Genomic DNA, 20,989 nt, shown 5'->3' on the forward strand with positions numbered 1-20,989 from the left:
AGGAGTGTGGTGTGTTCTCCCTGTGTCTGCGTGGGTTTCCTCCGGGTGACTGTCTGTGAGGAGTGTGGTGTGTTCTCTCTGTGTCTGCGTGGGTTTCCTCCGGGTGACTGTCTGTGAGGAGTGTGGTGTGTTCTCTCTGTGTCTGCGTGGGTTTCCTCCGGGTGACTGTCTGTGAGGAGTGTGGTGTGTTCTCCCTGTGTCTGCGTGGGTTTCCTCCGGGTGACTGTCTGTGAGGAGTGTGGTGTGTTCTCTCTGTGTCTGCGTGGGTTTCCTCCGGGTGACTGTCTGTGAGGAGTGTGGTGTGTTCTCTCTGTGTCTGCGTGGGTTTCCTCCGGGTGACTGTCTGTGAGGAGTATGGTGTGTTCTCTCTGTGTCTGCGTGGGTTTCCTCCGGGTGCTCTAGTTTCCTCCCACAGTCCAAAAACACATGTTGGTAGGTGGATTGGCGACTCAAAAGTGTCCATAGGTGTGAGTGTGTGAGTGAATGTGTGTGAGTGTGTGTTGCCCTGTGAACGACTGGCGCCCCCTCCAGGGTGTATTCCCGTCTTGCACCCAATGATTCCAGGTAGGTTCTGGATCCACCGTGACCCTGAACTGGATAAGGGTTACAGATAATGGATGGATGGATGGATGGATAATGGATGGATGGATGGAAAGGATTATCACGAGCACTTCACAAAGGTCTTTGTACCACAGGCTTTGTTTTGGACAGTAATTAGCTTATATCTTCTGCATTTAGACAAGCTGCTTTTTTCAGATGAACACAAAAAGTTAACACGGAGTCAGGAGAGCGTTGATTCAGGATCTTATCTGTGTCGCATTTACGTCACAGTCTTTATTAAGAACGGAAAAATGCAGTCATTCAATAATACAATCATTTTTTTACAGATGATCTACTGTATCCAGTTTTTCCTGATGTTGAGTCTGCAGACCTACGGAAATATCTGGATGTATGGTGAGAACACACACTGAACAGGAAGCTAGTGTATTATAAAGCATCACACTCACCCAGTCACTCACACACTCAAACCTGTGGACAATTTCACACAGCCAATCCATCTACCAACACGCTTTTTTGGACTGCGGAAGCTATATGGAGTTCCCAGAGAAAGCCAAGGCAGACACAGAGAGAACACAATATCCATAGCCCTCACAGACAGTGACCAGAGGTGAGGATCCCACCCAGGACCATGAGAATGTTTGCAGTGCCATTGTGGTGCCCATTGTAATGATAGGAATCTTAATTTTATTTATTTATTTAGAGTTGATTTAATGAATACTCACTTGTCATCATAGTAATAACTCCTGGCTACGGCGTGTATTGTTGCTGGTATCATTGGGAAACCTACACAAAATATTTATATTGAAAGGCATTATTAACCATTGGAAGCTGCAATGTCATTTTAGTCATAACTTACAGACAATGATTAATATAATGAATCATGATTAATGACATACTTTTGTGACGTAAATTCCTAAATAAATATTTTCCCATTTAAAAGCATTATATTTAAATTATGCTTTCAATATGATTAAAGGTACTGTTGCTTTTGTTAGTTTGCTGCTCATTGATTAATACATTTTATATATATATAAGTGTCCTTGGGGTTTGGGAAAGGCGCTATATGCATTGAACTTATTATTATATTTTTCCCACTAGCACTGTCCAGTGTAGTATGTGGAAATATTGATACTGCTAGCAATAGCATTGTGTTTCACATTTAATACACACTTCAAACTTGATGTCCTTTTGTCAATAGTTATTAAACACAGTATCAAGAGGACCATTCATTGGACGATGTCTACAGTAATGCCACACCAACAAAACCTGAGCAGCTGGGCTTTAGTGTTCACTATTTTGAAGTTTCAAACAAAGGAGATGAATCAAAAATTTAATATGGCATCTTCTAAGCTAATAAAGCAACGTCTTAACAATGTCTTTTTTAAAGTTGCAAGCAGATACATATGGGCAGTGTGTCCTTTAGTTTAGAATTTAGTGGGCTTCTAACTGAAAGTACAATTGGGGATAAGGAGACTGTAGTAACTGCACATTCTCCTCCCTCAATATCCACAGCTGAAATATCTTTAATCAAGGCACCTGACCCTCAACTGCTCCAAGAGGTGGCTGCCCACTAGCATGTGTGTGTGTGTTGACTGCCACAGATGGGTTAAATGCAAAGCCAGGGATTCAGTAACTGCTCAAGGGTTGTCTTTACTTCTTTACGTCTCCTGAATTTCATCTGATGCAGTGAAAATCAGAGAATAGTATGGGTACCTTGTGTGTTAGCCGGGGCAGTATTTACATTTCTAACACCAACACTGACTGCAATAAACAGAATGAAAAAGAACCTACCCCATCCCAGAAGATAGTACCACATTAAATGCTGTTTCTCTGCAAACACAGCAACGACGATGAGGGTGTGCAAGTAGATCCCCTCACACAGCATCCAGAAATAGTTGCATCCAAACAAATACAGATGGATGAACTGGGAGACTTTACAGCTGGTCTGAATAGGGAAACATTTCCAAAAGTGAGCTGTCACCACATTTGTAATGACGCAGAGTGCGGATCAAGTTCACTCGTGCTTAGGCTGACAGCATTAGCAGCGTGTATTCTTACTGGATTTTGCTGGACCAGCTCCTGGTTGTTGGCCACAGCCGTGAGCCAGATGATGGTGATGATGGAGTTCAGGACGAAGGAAAAGAAGAGGTTTTTGTGCAGCGTTATCCTCTGGCAGCTCAGACTCCTGTGGGGAACAGGTACAACTTTCACACACACTTCGTCCAAAGCTACAGCTGATTTTAAGAGGGTTTGGCACTTACCTAAAATGGAAGAATATGGCCAGGGAAATCAACAAGGAGATGAGTGATAGCCCGTGTCCTATCAGAGCCAAGTACAGCTGGTTCATCGCAGTCTGAGAGAGGGAGAAGAGGGAAAACGGATGTTTACCAATGTTATAAACAACTTCCTCCATAGTTTCCTGTGTCCTCCCTTCACCTAAACAGCTTGCAGACGAACGCCGCTAGGAGTATGACATCCACCAAAGACCACAGATGCCTTAACTGATAATATACGATTGATTATTGTTTTTTTGCCAGTGTACATTTTCAGATCAAGTGCCACATCTAATCTGTATAACGTCACGACAGCTTAAGTTGGGTTTTCATTAATAACAATACAACAACAGCCCCTTCCTCCCAGTATCATTAGGATGAGATAGAATGGTGTCTGTGATCCGGAATTAATCCCCCAACATGGGATCAGCCACTGCCTAAAGGTGTGAGAAATGGGTATAGGACTGAAATAGATCACAGGTTCAATCCACAAGACCGGGAGAAAAACTAAATTGGGGCTGTGCAGTGAAAAAGCAGTGGTTTCCCCTCCATTAACATCCATTGCTTAATTGCCCTTGAATAAAGTGCCCAAACCCCTACCGCTCCCTGGATTCTGAGGTGGCTGTCCAGGTGTGTGTGTGTGGGTGTGTGCACTCACTGCTCCTAGTGTGTGTTTACTGCCACAGATGGGTTATATATGGACTCAAGCTGACGTTCATGGTTCAGTGATGATGAGCACTGTTTTATAACACTTTACATCAGTACTTAACCCCATAAATCCTCTAATGGTTGAAGGCCATCATATCCTTAAAGACATGTTCCAACATCCAATGTAAAGCATTAGCCGTTTTCATTCAGTTCCTTTGCTTCTCTGAGTTCAGTGAGTTTGTTTTTCTGGTTTTAGCGCTCTTCCAAACATGTGAACAATACATTGCTCATTATTTGTTCTTTTTACATTAGGCCACAACACCAGAGACATGTATGTATTACTGTGGAGATCATAATTATGGAAATTAATGTATTTATGAATACATTCAGGGTCGCGGTGGATCCGGAGCCTACCCGGAATCACTGGGCGCAAGGCAGGAACACACCCTGAAGGGGGCGCCAGTCCTTTATTCATGAATTTATGTTGTTAATTATGTATGTTTTCACTGCACAATCGTATTTCCGAAAACTAATAGCGTATTTAAAATTGTATCTCGGCTCTGTGCGAATGGAATCTGTGAATGGCTCATCTACACTCTAAAATATTTCATTTACAGTGTGTAGTATGTTTTATTAATGCAGCACTGGTGTCGTTATATTAATCAATTAAATGTAGTCATCTGTTCTTCTCAGTGCACCACAAATGTATTCCTCCCCCTCAAAATGGCATGAAATCAGATGACTCACTTTATATATACAGAGACTATACAAACATTAAAGCAACCCCCATGTTTCTACACGCACTGTCCATCTGATCTGTTTCTATCTGGATTTATTCATGAAAGAATATGTTCCATTTAAAAAGAAGCAATGACTAATACCAATCTGATCAAATATTTACACACAAAATCAAGCTGTATACGAAGTGGTTTGTCCAGTTAAGAATCCTTGGGCACTACATCTAAAGCTACATTTACCTGTAAATATGTGGATTCTAAATCATGGTTTAGACATGAACTGAAGAGACCAAAGACTTATAAGTGATGGCTGTAGCTGGATGTACCATTCTGCCTTCAGTAGTGCGCTCATTACATTTGGTGTAATTCGTCCACGTCCGGTTGCTCTCAGGATGCAGGAACCACTGGCCATTTTCCATGCAGATCTTAGTGACCATTTCTGTTAAAGGAATAAACATTGATTAGTCCTCCTTTTAAATTGAGGATGAAATCATTTCCACCTTAAAATCTGCTCTTCTGTTTAAAGGATATGATTTCTCAGTTTTATTGTGGCATTTTTTTTTTACTAAAAAAATTAATTAATTAAAAAAAAATATATATATATATATATGTATATGGACACATTTGAGTCACCAATCCAACTGCCAATGTGTGTTTTTGGACTGTGGGAGGAAACTGAAGCACCCGGAGGAAACCCACGCAGACACAGGGAGAACGCACCACACTCCTCACAGACAGTCACCCAGAGGAAACCCACACAGACACAGAGAGAACACACCACACTCCTCACAGACAGTCACCCGGAGGAAACCCACGCAGACACAGAGAGAACACACCACACTCCTCACAGACAGTCACCCGGAGGAAACCCACACAGACACAGGGAGAACACATCACACTCCTCACAGACAGTCACCCAGAGGAAACCCACGCAGACACAGAGATAACACACCACACTCCTCACAGACAGTCACCCAGAGGAAACCCACACAGACACAGAGAGAACACACCACACTCCTCACAGACAGTCACCCGGAGGAAACCCACGCAGACACAGAGAGAACACACCACACTCCTCACAGACAGTCACCCGAAGGAAACCCACACAGACACAGGGAGAACACATCACACTCCTCACAGACAGTCACCCAGAGGAAACCCACGCAGACACAGAGATAACACACCACACTCCTCACAGACAGTCACCCGGAGGAAACCCACACAGACACAGAGAGAACACACCACACTCCCCACAGACAGTCACCCGGAGGAAACCCACACAGACACAGGGAGAACACACCACACTCCTCACAGACAGTCACCCAGAGGAAACCCACGCAGACACAGAGATAACACACCACACTCCTCACAGACAGTCACCCGGAGGAAACCCACACAGACACAGGGAGAACACACCACACTCCTCTCAGACAGTCACCCGGAGGAAACCCACGCAGACACAGAGATAACACACCACACTCCTCACAGACAGTCACCCAGAGGAAACCCACACAGACACAGGGAGAACACACCACACTCCTCTCAGACAGTCACCCGGAGGAAACCCACGCAGACACAGAGATAACACACCACACTCCTCACAGACAGTCACCCAGAGGAAACCCACACAGACACAGGGAGAACACACCACACTCCTCACAGACAGTCACCGGGAGGAAACCCACGCAGACACAGAGAGAACACACCACACTCCTCACAGACAGTCACCCTGAGGAAACCCACGCAGACACAGGGAGAAGACACCACACTCCTCACAGACAGTCACCCGGAGTGGGACTCAAACCCACAACCTCCAGGACCCTGGAGGGGACAATAAAATAAATAAAACATTTGAATAAGCATAATATGAATGGTGGCACTGCAGGTAGTCCTGGGGTTGTGGGTTCAAGTCCTACTCTGGGTGATTAAAAAATGTCTGTAGCTGTGAAAGTGTGAGCGTGTGTTGCGCATTGATGGATTGACACTCCCCTCTAGGGTGTGTTACTAGTGATTCCCGGTAGGCTCCAGACCCACCACATCCATAAACTGGGTAAGCAAATACAGACAATGAATGAATGTATGGAAAAAGTGCAGTTTGAAGATACAAGGATATTGTCCAATGGTGATGATACAATAAGCTGGGTTTTAGACACTGGTTGCTGGACAACCAACAAGACCATACAATATCCTGGACCATGAAACTCACTTGTCTAAGCTGGCTCTGTTCTGCTGCTGCTTTACCTAGTCACCCAATGGGATCTTGCCTGTTAATGAGCATTCCAGCAAAGCCACACTATTCTGATCATGATGGTTGGGGTTGGACAGTTAATAGTTAACAGTTAACAACTGTGAAAGACCTATGTGAGATATTAAGTGCGAAGATGAAGCCAAAGCCTTAAAAGACTGAGTCATTATTTTTAATGACATGCATTCAGGAGTCTGTTGAAATGGCTCATTGAAGAGCAGGAGCTTTCACTTTCATCATTGTGAAGGATGTGAGAGTGAGCGAAAGCTCTCATCTGCTTTTTCACTCATTATTTATTTTATTTTTTTGTGGGAGTGCCATGTGTACAGCATTATGCACCCCTCCCCCACACATACATTAAGATAAGTATTCTTTGATTCCTTTCAGCCAGAGGTCAAAATTACATTGAGAGTCCCACTTGAGCTAATCTTCCAAACCTGGCCCTTGGTTTAACTTAAAAACCAATCTCTTTTGTGTGAAAATGAGAGAGAATGGCTTTGATCAAAAGCTTTAAAGCTATTTAGCCTTTAGCCTAGCAAAGCTTGATAGGGAGAGATATGGAAGGGGGAGATTCTGACTATTTCAGATAAAAGAAAGAGTGGGAAAATGATGAAAGAGAAACAGGAGAATAAAAAGGCTGGATGCAAGAGCACACATCAGTAAATTGCTGAAGTCTGAAGTCTGGGGACATTGTGTCTTCTTAAGTTAAGACTTTGTTAGTTTACAAAAAAACAAAAAAAACACCTGCCTTAAACAGCAACAGCCTCTTCTTTAAAGGCGTTATACTCGGTGTTAGAACATTTCAGTGAGAACTTGATGGGATTTAGCCACAATAATGTTAGTGAGGTCAGGTACTGATAGTAGTTGATTAGTTCTAGAACACAAACACAACTCCAACTCATCCATAAGGTATTGGATGATACCATTTCTCTCGAGAGAATGTAGTTCCACTAAACACAAACCAGTGCTTGAGGCATTTTGCCAGTCTGCTTGATGACTGGCATTGGGCATAGTGACCTTGGCTCATGTGCAGCTACTCCAAAGTGTGCCATTCTTTACTACAGCATGTATACAGGTGTGTGGACACAAGAACATCTTAAAGCAGTTGAATTCCCTCATTAAATAGGCATTTCTGGCACACTATTAGTTTAAACAGTGAATCTAGACAGTCCAGAGTCACCAGCTACAGTCCAAATTGTCCATGATTTAGGGAACGAATACTGTGTTGCTTTGAAACTTGGATATAGGAGTAGAACAGCCTCACCAAGCCTGAATTCAGAATCCAAGATGGCTGCCCACTTTGAGAAAAGTGTTATATAAATAATCAAACATTTTCCACTGTTATTAAAAACAAACAAACATAGAAACTGTGCCCATTTGTTAAGAACCAGGTAAAAATGGTTATTTTACCCGAAGGGTCAAAATCCTGAAAGTAGTCTGGACAGTGCTGGTGAGTGGTCACTCCGGCCTCTGTGTCCTCCCAGCAGAGCCAGCCATCCCATGTCCTGTTACACATCGGTCCAGCTGCTGAACACAACAAACACACAGGTCTTAGATTAGCCTTGGACTAACAGAGCAACATCACATTTCCAAACCCCAACTCAAGCATCATCCCTGACTTTTTTACACAGAGACATTCCAACTCCCTTCTGAATTACGTTTCAGGCCTCCTTCTAAAACCACTCCCTCACTGCCTGACTACAACTGGAGGAGTCCACAAGAGAGAGAGAGAGAGAGAGAGAGAGAGAGAGAGAGAGAGAGCACTGGATAGAGGACTGCAGTGCATTGTTTTCTACTTATATCTTCTTCTTTCTTTGTTTAGCAGTGTGAGCTGTTGTAGGTATCAGAGTAACATTCGCTTCTGTTCTTATGCAACTAGCTCGCTAGCTTCCAGATGTGTGTGTGTAGCCATGTAAAAGTCTCTGCTCATGCACAGATAAATATATAGGTGTAGGTAGGTAGATAGTATCCAAGCTGACATAACATCACATGACTGAAAATAACCTATTAATATGATCTGTATTATAATGAATGTACAGTGGAACATCTACTAACGAACTTTCCAAGATAGGAACCGGGCATTTGAATATTTTTTGCCTCCACCAATGAACCACGACTCTAGAAACGAACCCGAGCCTCCTCCGAGCCGGCGGCTGGAAATGTCCACTGACCCCAATAGGCGAGACTCCCAGTGCCCCCCAGACTGGAGTGAGCTTTTTAGATTAGCACATTGTAGCTTTAGCAATTTAGCATTAGTGTAAATAGCAGACATTGAAATTTGTGCTAAGTTAAGCCGTATCTACGCTTCGTCTCCCCACATTCACCGCCTACTCTCCGTTATTCCACCCCCCCCCACCTCCCGTCATACAGCCAGTGCCTGTGTTACTCCTCCAGCCAGTCGTCACGTCTTCAAGGTAGCGATGTGTAACCACTTACAACTTTTTTATTTCTTTTTTATTACTGTTTCCACTGTATTTCTCTTTTATTTTTAGTAACGCTACATGTATTTTTTACTAATTTGAGAGTGTTGTAAACATATATCAGTGTAAAAAGGGTGACTTTCGGGGTGGGGGCTGGAACCCATTAATTGCTTTTCCATTATTTTAAATGGGGAATATTGACTCGAGAAACGAACTTTTCTACTTACGAACCGGGTCACGGAACGGATCAATTCGTAAGTAGAGGTTCCACTGTATTAAATTTTTTGGTTGCTATTGGGATAAAACAAAAGATGCTTCTAATATAATTGATACTCCAGATTTAATATACATTCAAATACATATTTACGGAGTTCAAACCACTCTAGCACTAGCACAAATTTTAAAGCGCTTCAGCTGAAGTTAAAATATAAACATTGCTAAATCTGTTGTAGAAAGTCTATGGTTTATGGATTAAGACGTGTCATTTTAAAGACTAACAAACTGCCCTTCTAAAGATGTGTTGGGAGGAACGTGATTGTTTATGTGTAATTTGAAGTTAAATGTCTGTAGATAAGCCACTTGTTCATCATCAAGATAAAGTGACACATTACAACATTCTGTGATTGTGAAGGAATCCAGACAAAGCCTTCATTTGCATAATTGCCTGCGTTTTCCCTGTGGATTTTCATATAGATTTTGTAATATTGATTTGGACACATCCTGTGTTATCTGCAAGGCACATGAGGTGGGAAGGCTTCTCAAAAAGTCATGGTATTGCCACACAATTGCTCCATTTAATACAGAGTTTAAAACGTTTTGGAGCTTTCAAAAAGCGGCTTTAGAAACAACAACAAGAGCCTGAAATATCAGTTATTCTAGTGAAAGGATTCCAGCTGATTTGTTTGGACCTTTTCTTGCTTTAAACAGACACACACACACACACACATCCACCCACCAGGCTTTTAATCATCACTATCCACCTCTCCCCATAGTTCTGCTTCATCATTTCTGAAGAGTTTGAGTAAATTTCACTCGAACCACCGCTGAGCATCACTTTCTCACCTGAGGCTTTTCATTCCACTGTGTACTCACCGCGCTAATTACACCGCACCACATCAATTAATGTCATCATTTGCATATACACAAGGAGCTCTGAAAACCTCAGCTTCTCTTCTCCTGCATCACACCTCTGCGATATGATACTCGTACAGACTGGATATAGTGAGACTGTAGGTCGTCATTCACTAGGCTTAATGAGAGCTGCATAAACATACATTAATATCCATAAAGGCTTAGTTTTCATAGCAGACTAAAACAGCCCTGATGATAACCAGCCTTGTTAGAATAAGGTTTATGTCAGTTGTCGTGAAAGGCGTATGTCATGGTCACTAGAGTAATGTGTGAGACTGACTTGTCTATCTCCATTTCCGTTTACACTTTAAAGGAACAGTAGGTAAGATCTGGTATTTTTGCTCATGGGCTCCCCCTACAGTTGCTGAGTTTAAATCATTTTTTCAGCACCTTCCTATAAATTAAAGTGAGGGTGGGTGGTTTTTTACACTCATCCACAAGTTACATAGCAGTGGTTTTGCAGTGTTGAGCTCGGGGGAGCAACCTATTACAGATCAATGAAGCATCACATGAATTTTGCTGAAATTTTAAAGTAGAAGAAACACCTTTATTGATCCCTTTAGGGAATTTGCTTCTCTGCACACACACACACACACACACACACACCGGTGACCAATTTTTCACAAACACTAGGGGCAGTGAAAAATTATTTCCCAGGTCTCTTGTGCCTTACATTTTGTTTGTGATGTGGGGGGGAGGGGAAAGCCTTCCCAAACAGTGCTCTTTTGGACTCTCAGCCATGGATGGCTATCACCAGAGATTGAACTGACTATCTTCTGATGATAGGCTGCTAATGCTTAGGACCCTGCAGCAAAACTCATCATTTCAACTTGCTGAACTTAAAGGAACAGTAGGTAAGATTTGGCATTTTTACATTTGAGCTCCTCTACAGTTGTAGAGTTTAATTCACATTTACAGCCTGGTCCTGAAATAAAAGGGGATGGGGAGGGAGGGGGTAGATTCCTACCCTCCACCAAAGGTTACATAGTACAGTGTCAGCCGTGCTTGTGCCTGGAGTAACAATGAGAGAGGCTCTGTTCTCCCTTTTACAGCTCACTGGTGCATCACAATGATTTGGAAGCTGTAATTGTTATGTAAAAATACTACCTAGTGTTCCTTTAATGTTTCGACTCAATGAAATGACACTTTACACCCCTCAACCATTGATTTTTGCAGAAATTGTAAAAAATATGCAAATCCCCTTTAGTTCTTAGCATCAGCTAAGAGTATGTCATACCTTTCCTGACTTGATTATTATCCTTCATGATCTTCTGATAGCATTCAAACTGGGCCGTCACAATCTTGTTCCTGGTGACACCGATGTCATGGTACACATTCTGAGAAGACTGCATCTGACTCTCGTTTACTTCAGGACTGGCCAGCACAGTGACCTACATACACACACACACACACACACCACGTTTCACTTTAGATTATGTTCATTTAAGCCTTGGTGACTTGTAAAGCCATCAGCAGTGTGAAGCAGAAGCCGTACAGATGAAATGCCGGATGCAGCGGAGCATATCCATGTTTTGCCCGAACACGCATTTCCACACGGCAGGTCACAGAGGATCATAAAACACACATCTGCTTTTCTCATGATTCAGAAATGTGGCTGCAATACACTTTCTTTTATTTAGCTGTGGACTGAAGGAGCAGGAGGAAGCGTTAGGACCCACAATGCAGTGCAGAGTAGCAGAGTATGACAAAACAAATCAGCATCATTTAGACTTTTCCTCAACAGCATTAGTCTGGCCTCACTCCCCCTTAACTGATTTACCAAAGTAAGAAACAGCTTTATATATATTTTTTCAAGAAAAAAAAAACCCTATTTGTTCCACCCAGCTCTTACAATTTTGGTTACAAAACTCACAAAAATGAAGCAAGGTTTTCATCACTATTGATGTGTTAGTAAACACTGATATGGGACCCACACACTCGAACACCACACAAAGGGTTAAAATGAGTGTTCAGTGAAAAACAACTTGAAGGAACTTTGGAACAATTGCTCGAGGGTGGGCTGCCTGAACTTACTCATTACTAACTTAGTGTATTTACGTAGACTTTTTACGTAAACTCTTAATATCTAACTCTATATGTGGGTTTTATTATTCATTATTATTCATTCATGGGTCGTGGTGGGGCGCAAGGCAAGAACACACCCTGGAGGGGGTGCCAGTCTTTCACAGGGCAACACACACACACTCCCACCTGAGTCATACCCCTAGACACTTTTGAATCACCAATCCACCTGTGTGTTTTTAGACAGTGGGAGGAGAACCCATGCGGACATGCGGAGATCACAGACCCACAACTCACAGCGACACTACCTCCTGTGCCACCCTTAGTGGGACATTAGTACATTTCTTCCTTACTGTGTGGTATTTGTGAAATACAGGCTGCCTACTGTAATGAAAGAACACTGATGGATGACAAACTAAATGTTGTAATCACAGATAATCTTGCCACATAGTTCCTGATACTGTACGGCGCACGGTTATGTAAAAATGTGGACATGTCACAACCAGGCAGCTTTGTTTGAGTTTTTCCTGAGGGGATTGTACATGTTGATCAACTGGAAACTCTGGCTTTAGATACTACTTTGGTAATTCTGGAGAATGTGATAGCATATTTGAGCATGTTTAAAACTATTTTTGGAATATGAACTCTCATTAATATGGGTAGTAAACTGCTTTCCTGAATAACTGCATTGGAGCGTGAAGGGAGAATGAATCATTTGCCAAATAACTGGTTAACAATAATGAACTAAATGTGGTGTACTGCCTATAATGGAAAACTATATCATTTTCTCTATGTTTGAAATAATAACAGTTTAATATAAACTTGGGTGGCACAGTGGTGTAACAGGTAACACGTCCAGGGTCCTGGGGTTGTTGGTTCGGATTTGGTGTGTCCGTCCTGTGCCAGCTTGGGTTTCCTCCTGGTGGTCCTGCTTCCTCCCACAGACCCAAAACACACGTTAATAGGTATATCGGATATTCAAATGTGTCCCTGGGTGTGAAGTTATATGTAAATGAAGGCACTGGGCCATCATTAGCTTCCTTAGCTTCATTAGCTTCATTAGCATCATTAGCATCATTAGCTTCATTAGCATCATTTCCAAGTATTTGTTTTCACATGCTAAAGTTGATTAATATACTTCGCTCTCTGTGTTTTGCTGGCATTCACAGCACTCATTTCTACTCAAAACCAATGGATAATAAATAGGGACACCTTACCTGAGCCATAGTAGAGAGCAGAACCAGAGAGAGTGTCCAGCACCAACCAGCTTTCTTTTTCAGCATCTCCAGCTCTTTACTGACCTGAAAGGGAATGAGGCAGAAAATAAATCAGCGCACAACCCTCACATGTAATTAACATAAACATCATTAAGCCTGTATTCACGGAGGATAGAACGGCCCCTTGTCTTTTATTTTCCATCGGATCTCATTGTTGCCTAAAAGAACTTACTGAGATATAAAGAAGACCTCCAGTTTTTCTTTATTATGTGACATGAGGGAAGACACTAAAGAGAAACTCCGGATATTTAAGGCAACGCCCCATTGCTCTCACCCTCACTGTATATATATAGTCCATGAGTTGAGAGTGAACGTTACACAACTTCCCTAAATCTATGAATTGTTCAAGTCAGACGGCTTTACTTTAGCGTCACTATGTGACTCATAACATTGTTATTAACTGCATTTGAGCTAAAAAGAGGTTACAATGTGACTAGTCTTGTTAAATAAACCAATGACCATATGATCATTTGCCTTTTTATCTTAAAATGATGTTTAAATTCCACACAATTGTCAAAATGGAGCTATGTTTCATATTATTTCACTGTGAATAGTTGCTAAACTTTAGCACTTTTTCATCACTCATAAACACACAAATCAAACAAAAACTGGGTTGTTTATATTATTTTATTGTTTCTTCAAATCCTTAAATTCTTCTGTAGATGATAAAGATAAAGAAATATATGAGGAACCCTTACAATTTTATCTGCATCACATTAGTAATCAGAGCTCTGTTTAATTCTGTCAGTCAGTGCAGAGGGGCTAAGGCTCTGACCCTAACAGTACCATGCTTCGTACATATTACACTCCCCAGATTACAAACCTAACATAACTGCACCTAGACAAGTGCACTAGTTTGACATGAAGTAGTTTGGTTTTATAAATATATAGCGCACTATGTGAATACAGACACTTTCTGACCTAAATTTTGCACTACACAGGGTGCTAGAAATGCTAACATGGCTAACAGCCCTTTTCCCCTCATTATGAAACAGTGGGGTCATTTTACCTGTTGACATGAAGAGGTTGTGGACTTCTATGCATGTAAATGCTGTGAGACGCAGGGAGAGGAGTTGTGTACGAGATAAAAAATATCCATCTTTCACATCTGTTTAAATTTGTGGTGTAGTGTGAAGCTGGACATTCAGTCCCAGAAACGGTGACCACACAGTTTGATGGTTAGGGATCTACATGAGAACAAAACGTCTTGTAATTGTCATTTGATCAATGCACTGACTAAACTGAATGGAGGAAAGAAAGTCTGAAAACATTATGTAATCCTCAGTTGTTTTTATCCACTGAAATATAATGTCCCCACGGGTGCAATAAAGTTAGCTCCACTACTGTTAATCTGGCCCTTGATGGCCTTAATGGAATAACCCCAACCCACCCAAGCTGTTCAGGCTTGAATAACACAGCAGCTTAGTCCACCTGAGAAAAAAATAGTTTTCTAAAACCTTTCACTTGTGCAAAGAATCTGATCAGATAAATCACTCTGCTGTAACGCCCTGGATACTCTGCCCTACTCAGCTTTGTGTCTGCAGCAGTAATTATCTACCGATACTGATATATTTCCATATAATATCATAACGCATCACAACAAATTAGCAATGAGTTTTATCAATAAAATAAGCTAACAATTCCGCTTTGAACCCGACCATGGTTTCTTACATCATAAACCTAAGGGATGAATCACCTCAGCTTGCATGAATTCCCATATCATGTGCATACTATCAGGAAGGCAGAGGGTAAGCCAGAAGAGTGACAAGGGAACGCTACATATAGTATTTGCAAACCAAATTTCAATTTCTGTATAATGATTATAGAGATATGTCCATGACACAACTGAACTATTTCTTTTTCCTTTTCCATTTTTGGAGATAAAGCATGTGTGTACAAAACAGAGTGTACAAACATTCTGTCAGTAGACAGAGAGTGGACCCTGAGGGCACAATGTACCACAGCAGACTGCACTGAAGCCTGTTTGATGTGTTGTACCCAAAGATACATGCCAAGCCATGAACAAGTATTGGAGAACAAGCTGAGAAATTTGGCTCTCATCTTAAAAACGATTTGTCACATCTCCTTATTGCTTATTACACAAGATGATGGAACACTGCTGTGATTTGATGGCAGAATTTACCAAGGTCATATACCGATGTTGCATTATTAGTATTGTGTCAAAACACCATTTCAACTCATCCCAAAGGTACTGCGTGGCACTCCAGAGAACTGAGTTGCCTTGAGAAATCTGGCAGTGTAATCTTACACACTGCTTTAGTTCATCTCAGGAGAGAGCTAAAATGTCTCCATGTTGTTTTCCAGACTGATTAGCATTAGCGTAAGTAGTGTTACTAACTCTGTCTCTTATATTTAATGAATACCTTTAAGTGTTCAGTTTAGTATACCCATGTCTTTAATCAGTCAACATTATAATTACATCATGAATCTAAGACTTATTAGTCATATCACTAATGTTAGCAGGCTAGTGCGTTGCTAACAACATTGCCTTCGTGGAGGTGTGATATATATCCTGAATTTGCAGCACTCACTTCTCACCAGAACAAAATCAAAACAAAATACCTAGACATTTACTATCATAATGTCTTAAAATATGAATATATATTTTTGTGGATTATATTAAGACGACTTATCAAACTCCACACAAGTACTTAAGCGCCACAATGCTAAAAATGCTATAAGCTTCCAAACATTGCTAGCTCCAGAGTGAAACCACTGATGTGAACCTCAGGCACCAAATGTGTTCTGTTATCAGCTTCATTTGCGATAAGCACAGCGGCCGGTCTTTTTATAAAATGGCTATTTTTTACCAGATTAACAGCAGTCAGCATTACTTTTAATAGTGGGGTCTGTTTGTGTAGCAAACCTCCCTCCTGTGTAGAGCTGGAGTCTTGCTTATAACAACTCACATATACCTCAGGGACGGCAGAAAGATGGAGGACGCATTAATAATTCAGCGTGTTTGAACAGATTGTCAGTAATGTGGAAGTCCTCACTAAAGAGGAAGACATGGGACGTCCTCGTGTCAGTGCCAAACCTTCCCTCAGCTGCCTGTGTTTCTCACTCACACTTGTGTTTGAACTAACTGCGGGAAATTTTACACTCCCCAAGATGCAAAATAGCTCTCAGTGGGATGTGAATACACTCCATTTCACAGGGAATGCAAACCAGAATCAATTTTCTTAGGACGCTCTGCAATGCAAAAGCAGACCCTGTGGGAATACAAATCTCTTTCAGCTGGGGATCAATGCTCTGGGTTGTGATTTGAATGTCTGTAGTTAAAGGAGCTGTCAGTCGTTTTTACCACCACAATGTAGCAAAACTTTATTACATTTTGTACATTTTACTTTTTTTTCTGTAACGTGCATCTCATAAGATTATCCTTAATCTGCCCTACGATGTCACACTTTGATCAGCACTAAAGCTCTAACATTTCCATGTGACTAGATGTCAGTGTAATGGGTGTTTCATAATGTGAAAAAGAATCTTTGTTGAAAATAACCAACTACATCTCAATGGAAACCAAAGAAAACCAATGAAATGTCCTTTGCCTTCTTCAGCGCTGGAGTGCATCTCCAGGGCAATTATTCCAGCGATTATAAACAATCATAACAGACTGAATCCTCTGGGTAATTTCCACCCCTCCCTCTGCCCTCGATACAGGACCACAGTAACTCTCTCATCCGTCACGGTCCACTCCACTTCACTCTCTCAGCTGGGTATTTATGATGGAAATGGACATGATTTCCTCGACTGCAACCTCATGCAATATGAACAACGTCCACAGCCTTGGGGTGACATTTGTTGGCTCTCGGAGCTGAAAAGCAGTGACCAGTTCTCTGTACTATCACAGCCAATCACAATCAGGAATGCAGCTACTAACATGTGTATTTTGGTCTAAAGTTCGGTCCTGGTTCCTGTTGTGAATCTGTCCAGTCACAACACTGGACCCACATTTATGTCAGAACACAAAAACAACAAGCATGGAGAAAAAAAGAGCACTGTGTAAAAATACAGAAAGTGAGAAATAAGAAGAAAGAGAACCGAGCAAAAACAGCTAAAAACCAGAGCTCCTCACTGTTGTGTGCTCAGGTCGTAGTAGAATTTGTCCCCTTAGCACTCACTTTTAAAAATATAACTTTTTTAAAACTACTTTGTCCTCACTGTATGAACACTCTCAGTTACTGTGGTGGTAACCTTTGCTGCCAATGTGGTGGTACCCTCAGTACTTTTAGTTAGGGAACATAACTGTACCTTATTCTGTAATAAATATAGATTTTTAAGTTGTATTGATGACATATGCACTATAACCCTGAAGTGGTTGAGTCACAGGTTACAGACAATGAATTACTTAATAAATGATTTAATACGCCCCGCTTCATCTCCAGGATTTTATAAAATACTCTAATGAATGTTTACAAATATTCACGTTATAAATATTCACAACTGGAATTTAAAATCACTGTTGCACATTCAAATGTGCGTTTACACTACTTGTACCTTTAGTGACCAATAATGCACCTCTACCATGCCTTTTTTTCAGAAAGTGTAGGTAATTATTTTTACTTCACCTGTTAAATCTTGGCTGATTTATTGTAGCAATAAACCTTGGTATTTAAAAGGAAACAAGAACAATAATTGTTAGAGTTAACTGCTTTTTATTGAACCTGGCAAACCACCAACATTTACAAAGGCTCAGGAATACCCCACCCAGCACATGCCAGAAGCAGACACAACACTGGGAATCACAAACATAACATACACACAAGAACATTGAGTATCTTCCCAAAACACAACCGTCATCCCTTACACATAGGTAACAAGAACAACTGTGAAACATGTAATCCTTCCCCAGGGAGACTACAGGGACATGCTGGTACTCACTTTACCATCTTTGTTTGAATGGGGAACTGTAACAAACCCCACGCTCTTTTTCATTTTGAAGAGTGTCTCTTTACAATTTAACCACAGATATATTTAAATAATCAGGGACTGCTTTGATAAATTTCCGTTCTGATATGTGTTGTGTTGTGTGCTTAATATCTTAATCATATGTCTGAAAAACAGAGGATTAGAATAAGCAAGCATTTGAGACAGCTGCTCACAAAAAAGAGAATTACTGCTTTCTGCTGATGGGAAGTCTGGCGGCAATCAATTTAAGCTCACCTTTACATGAATGATTTCAAGAATTTAGGGCTAATTTATAAAAAGGATAATTGTGGGAAAGGCATGAAGGGAGGTTTTTCTGTTGTTTTTTTTTTCCGTCACTGTGGTCAAATGACTGGTGTTCAGCGCTTCTAGTGAAACACTTTCTCCTAATCCTCTACTTCTGGACTCATAGCCATTACAACTGTAGGAATAGTAGGTATCAGGTTTAGCAAAACTTCAGGCTCATGGTTTTACTGTCAAAAAGCAAAAAGCTGAACGCAACATATGCACTTATTGCAAGAAGAACCTGAATTTAATGCTGCTGCATGAGACATTTTTTTAAATCTGGTTAAGCCACTTCAATTTCATAGATTAAAAACAGCATTAAAATGTAATGCCAACAAAAATAAACTATTTAAAAGCATATTCATCCCTGAAAAAACATTATTGATACTCTAGCATTTAAATAGTGTGTAGGTTAAAACCTTTATACAATTTTATTTTTACATATTTGTATAGAATCTTTTGACTTGGTGTGTTCTAAAAACCTATATGAATCTGCAAAGTTTCAGCCAGAAGTGTTTTGTTTTGCGTTACTCATTGAATATTGATTCTATATTAATTTATATATTTCTGTATTTACTTGCATTTCATAAAACTAAATTTACACTACATTTATAATCTACATCAGTAGTTGTGTACTTCTCTATATGTTATTTATTGCAATTTTTCCCAAGAAAAAATAATATAGCGTAATCCCTAAGGCACCAAGATGGAACACTGATTTTATTTTGAGGGGTCCTTTTACACTCTTTTTACTCATTGAACACTGCCCATAAAAACTGGAAATGTGAACTCTCTTTAAACACCTATAAGGACTAAAAATAACAGGCTGGTGTGTCCAATCTCTTGACAGCTCTATGCGTAAACAGATGAGAGTGTTTTGCTAGTCCCCTGTCCATGTACATTCACAGCTTTTGCAATTACCTCCTATTGTTTACTTTTTTTCTCTTTCTTTTCCTCTTTGAACACAGCTCTGTGTGCAGTAAACATCCTCCGGTCGCCTGCTGACCACAGGATGTTTGTACCTTGTCCTATTCCAAGCCACTTTCCTAAACCCTCTTCCTATTTCCAGTGCCCACATCTTTCAGAGAACCTTCTCACAGTCTGATCCACTGAGATTAGACTTATCCTCCAGCTCCAGAGCCTCAACCCAGGGCTCCAGGGTCAATACCATGTTATTTCACTATTCTGTTATTTTTAATATTGCCACTGTGCAGCGAAGATAAGAGATAATGAGTAGAGGACAAACAGCCGCCTGTGGTAATATTTGTTTTGGTTTATCTCTGATAGTCAATAGAGAAGTCAACACAATGCTTCTCAATGCTTAACATGCTGCACATCTACAATGTAACACAAAGATTGATGAAATATTATACAATATATAAATATGAACTTGGAATTGTCATAGTTATGCAAATATATGGGTAATAGGACAGGATTTATGATCAGAATAGTACAAAACAAATTTGCCAGTGTTGAACTGAAATAAACACAGTGTTCACAGTGTTACTTTAACACTAGGGTTAGGGTTAGTTTAATGTTAATTTAACACTGGTAAATTTGCTGTTTACATTATCGTGTAACTATTAAATACAATTGATAGCACTGCTTATTCATATTTACATATTTCAGAATGATTATTATTTTTTGTCTTTAGTACTACACTATGCAGCCAAACATTTGTCAATACCCATTCACTCAGTATTTCATCAGAAATTAATGGAATCAATAGGTTGTTTGTCCCCTTCTGCTGCAGCAATAGCCAATATGTAATTACAACACGGTAATTCAGCAGACTCCTTTAGAGTAAAATAAATGGAGAGTGCAACTGTACAAACTGTGGAAAACGTCCATTAAAACCTTTCCGTAGTGTCCTTGTTGACCACCATTCTGTTGTTTCCTCTCCTGTACTCTGTTAACAGCATGATGTCTGACAGATGTTTTGTGTGTTTTTGATGTACATTGACTTTGGTCAAAGAAAGCCAGACATTCCTAAATGTTTATTCGTTGGCATCAGAAACTGTCATTTTGAACAACATGAACAGGAATATAATAAACACATTGACTGCTTATCATTCCTCTGATTAAAAAAAACCAGGGTTCATCTCTTGAGTTCACGCAGATACAAGCACAGCGCCCCCAACAGGAGTGAAAGTCTAGTGCATGGTTTCTACAATGAGTAGAGTGTCAGGGTTAGTGGAGAGAGGACGAACACGCAAATAATTAATTGACAGTAATAACAGGGAATATGAAAAAGAACAAGAGCAGGACACAAAACACAACAATAATAAACTTAAATAAAACTGTAGAGACATAAACCCGTGAACTGATGTGGGCCAAACACATGCATGCACATTCACATACAATACCAGACAAAGCCTACAGAAACCAAACAGAGACAAGAACAACCTGGGAATACTGAGGACAAGGGAGGAGACAAAAA

General features: G+C 40.6%; 1 protein-coding gene across 1 annotated transcript in view; it reads right to left on the reverse strand.

Moving 5' to 3' along the window:
• Positions 1-20,989, reverse strand: part of calcrla (calcitonin receptor-like a) — a 55,335-nt gene that overhangs the window by 9,445 nt on the left and 24,901 nt on the right. The window contains exons 2-9 of the mRNA XM_066640969.1: positions 13,255-13,338; positions 11,253-11,406; positions 7,875-7,991; positions 4,546-4,658; positions 2,823-2,914; positions 2,620-2,746; positions 2,353-2,506; positions 1,284-1,344 (exon numbers count right to left, since the gene is read on the reverse strand). Coding sequence (XP_066497066.1) covers positions 1,284-1,344; positions 2,353-2,506; positions 2,620-2,746; positions 2,823-2,914; positions 4,546-4,658; positions 7,875-7,991; positions 11,253-11,406; positions 13,255-13,320 — 884 coding nt within the window. The 5' untranslated portion in view covers positions 13,321-13,338. The remainder of the gene's footprint in view (positions 1-1,283; positions 1,345-2,352; positions 2,507-2,619; positions 2,747-2,822; positions 2,915-4,545; positions 4,659-7,874; positions 7,992-11,252; positions 11,407-13,254; positions 13,339-20,989) is intronic.

The sequence above is a fragment of the Hoplias malabaricus genome, chromosome 12 (genome assembly GCF_029633855.1).
Source record: "Hoplias malabaricus isolate fHopMal1 chromosome 12, fHopMal1.hap1, whole genome shotgun sequence".
In the NCBI taxonomy this organism is placed as follows: Eukaryota; Metazoa; Chordata; class Actinopteri; order Characiformes; family Erythrinidae; genus Hoplias; species Hoplias malabaricus.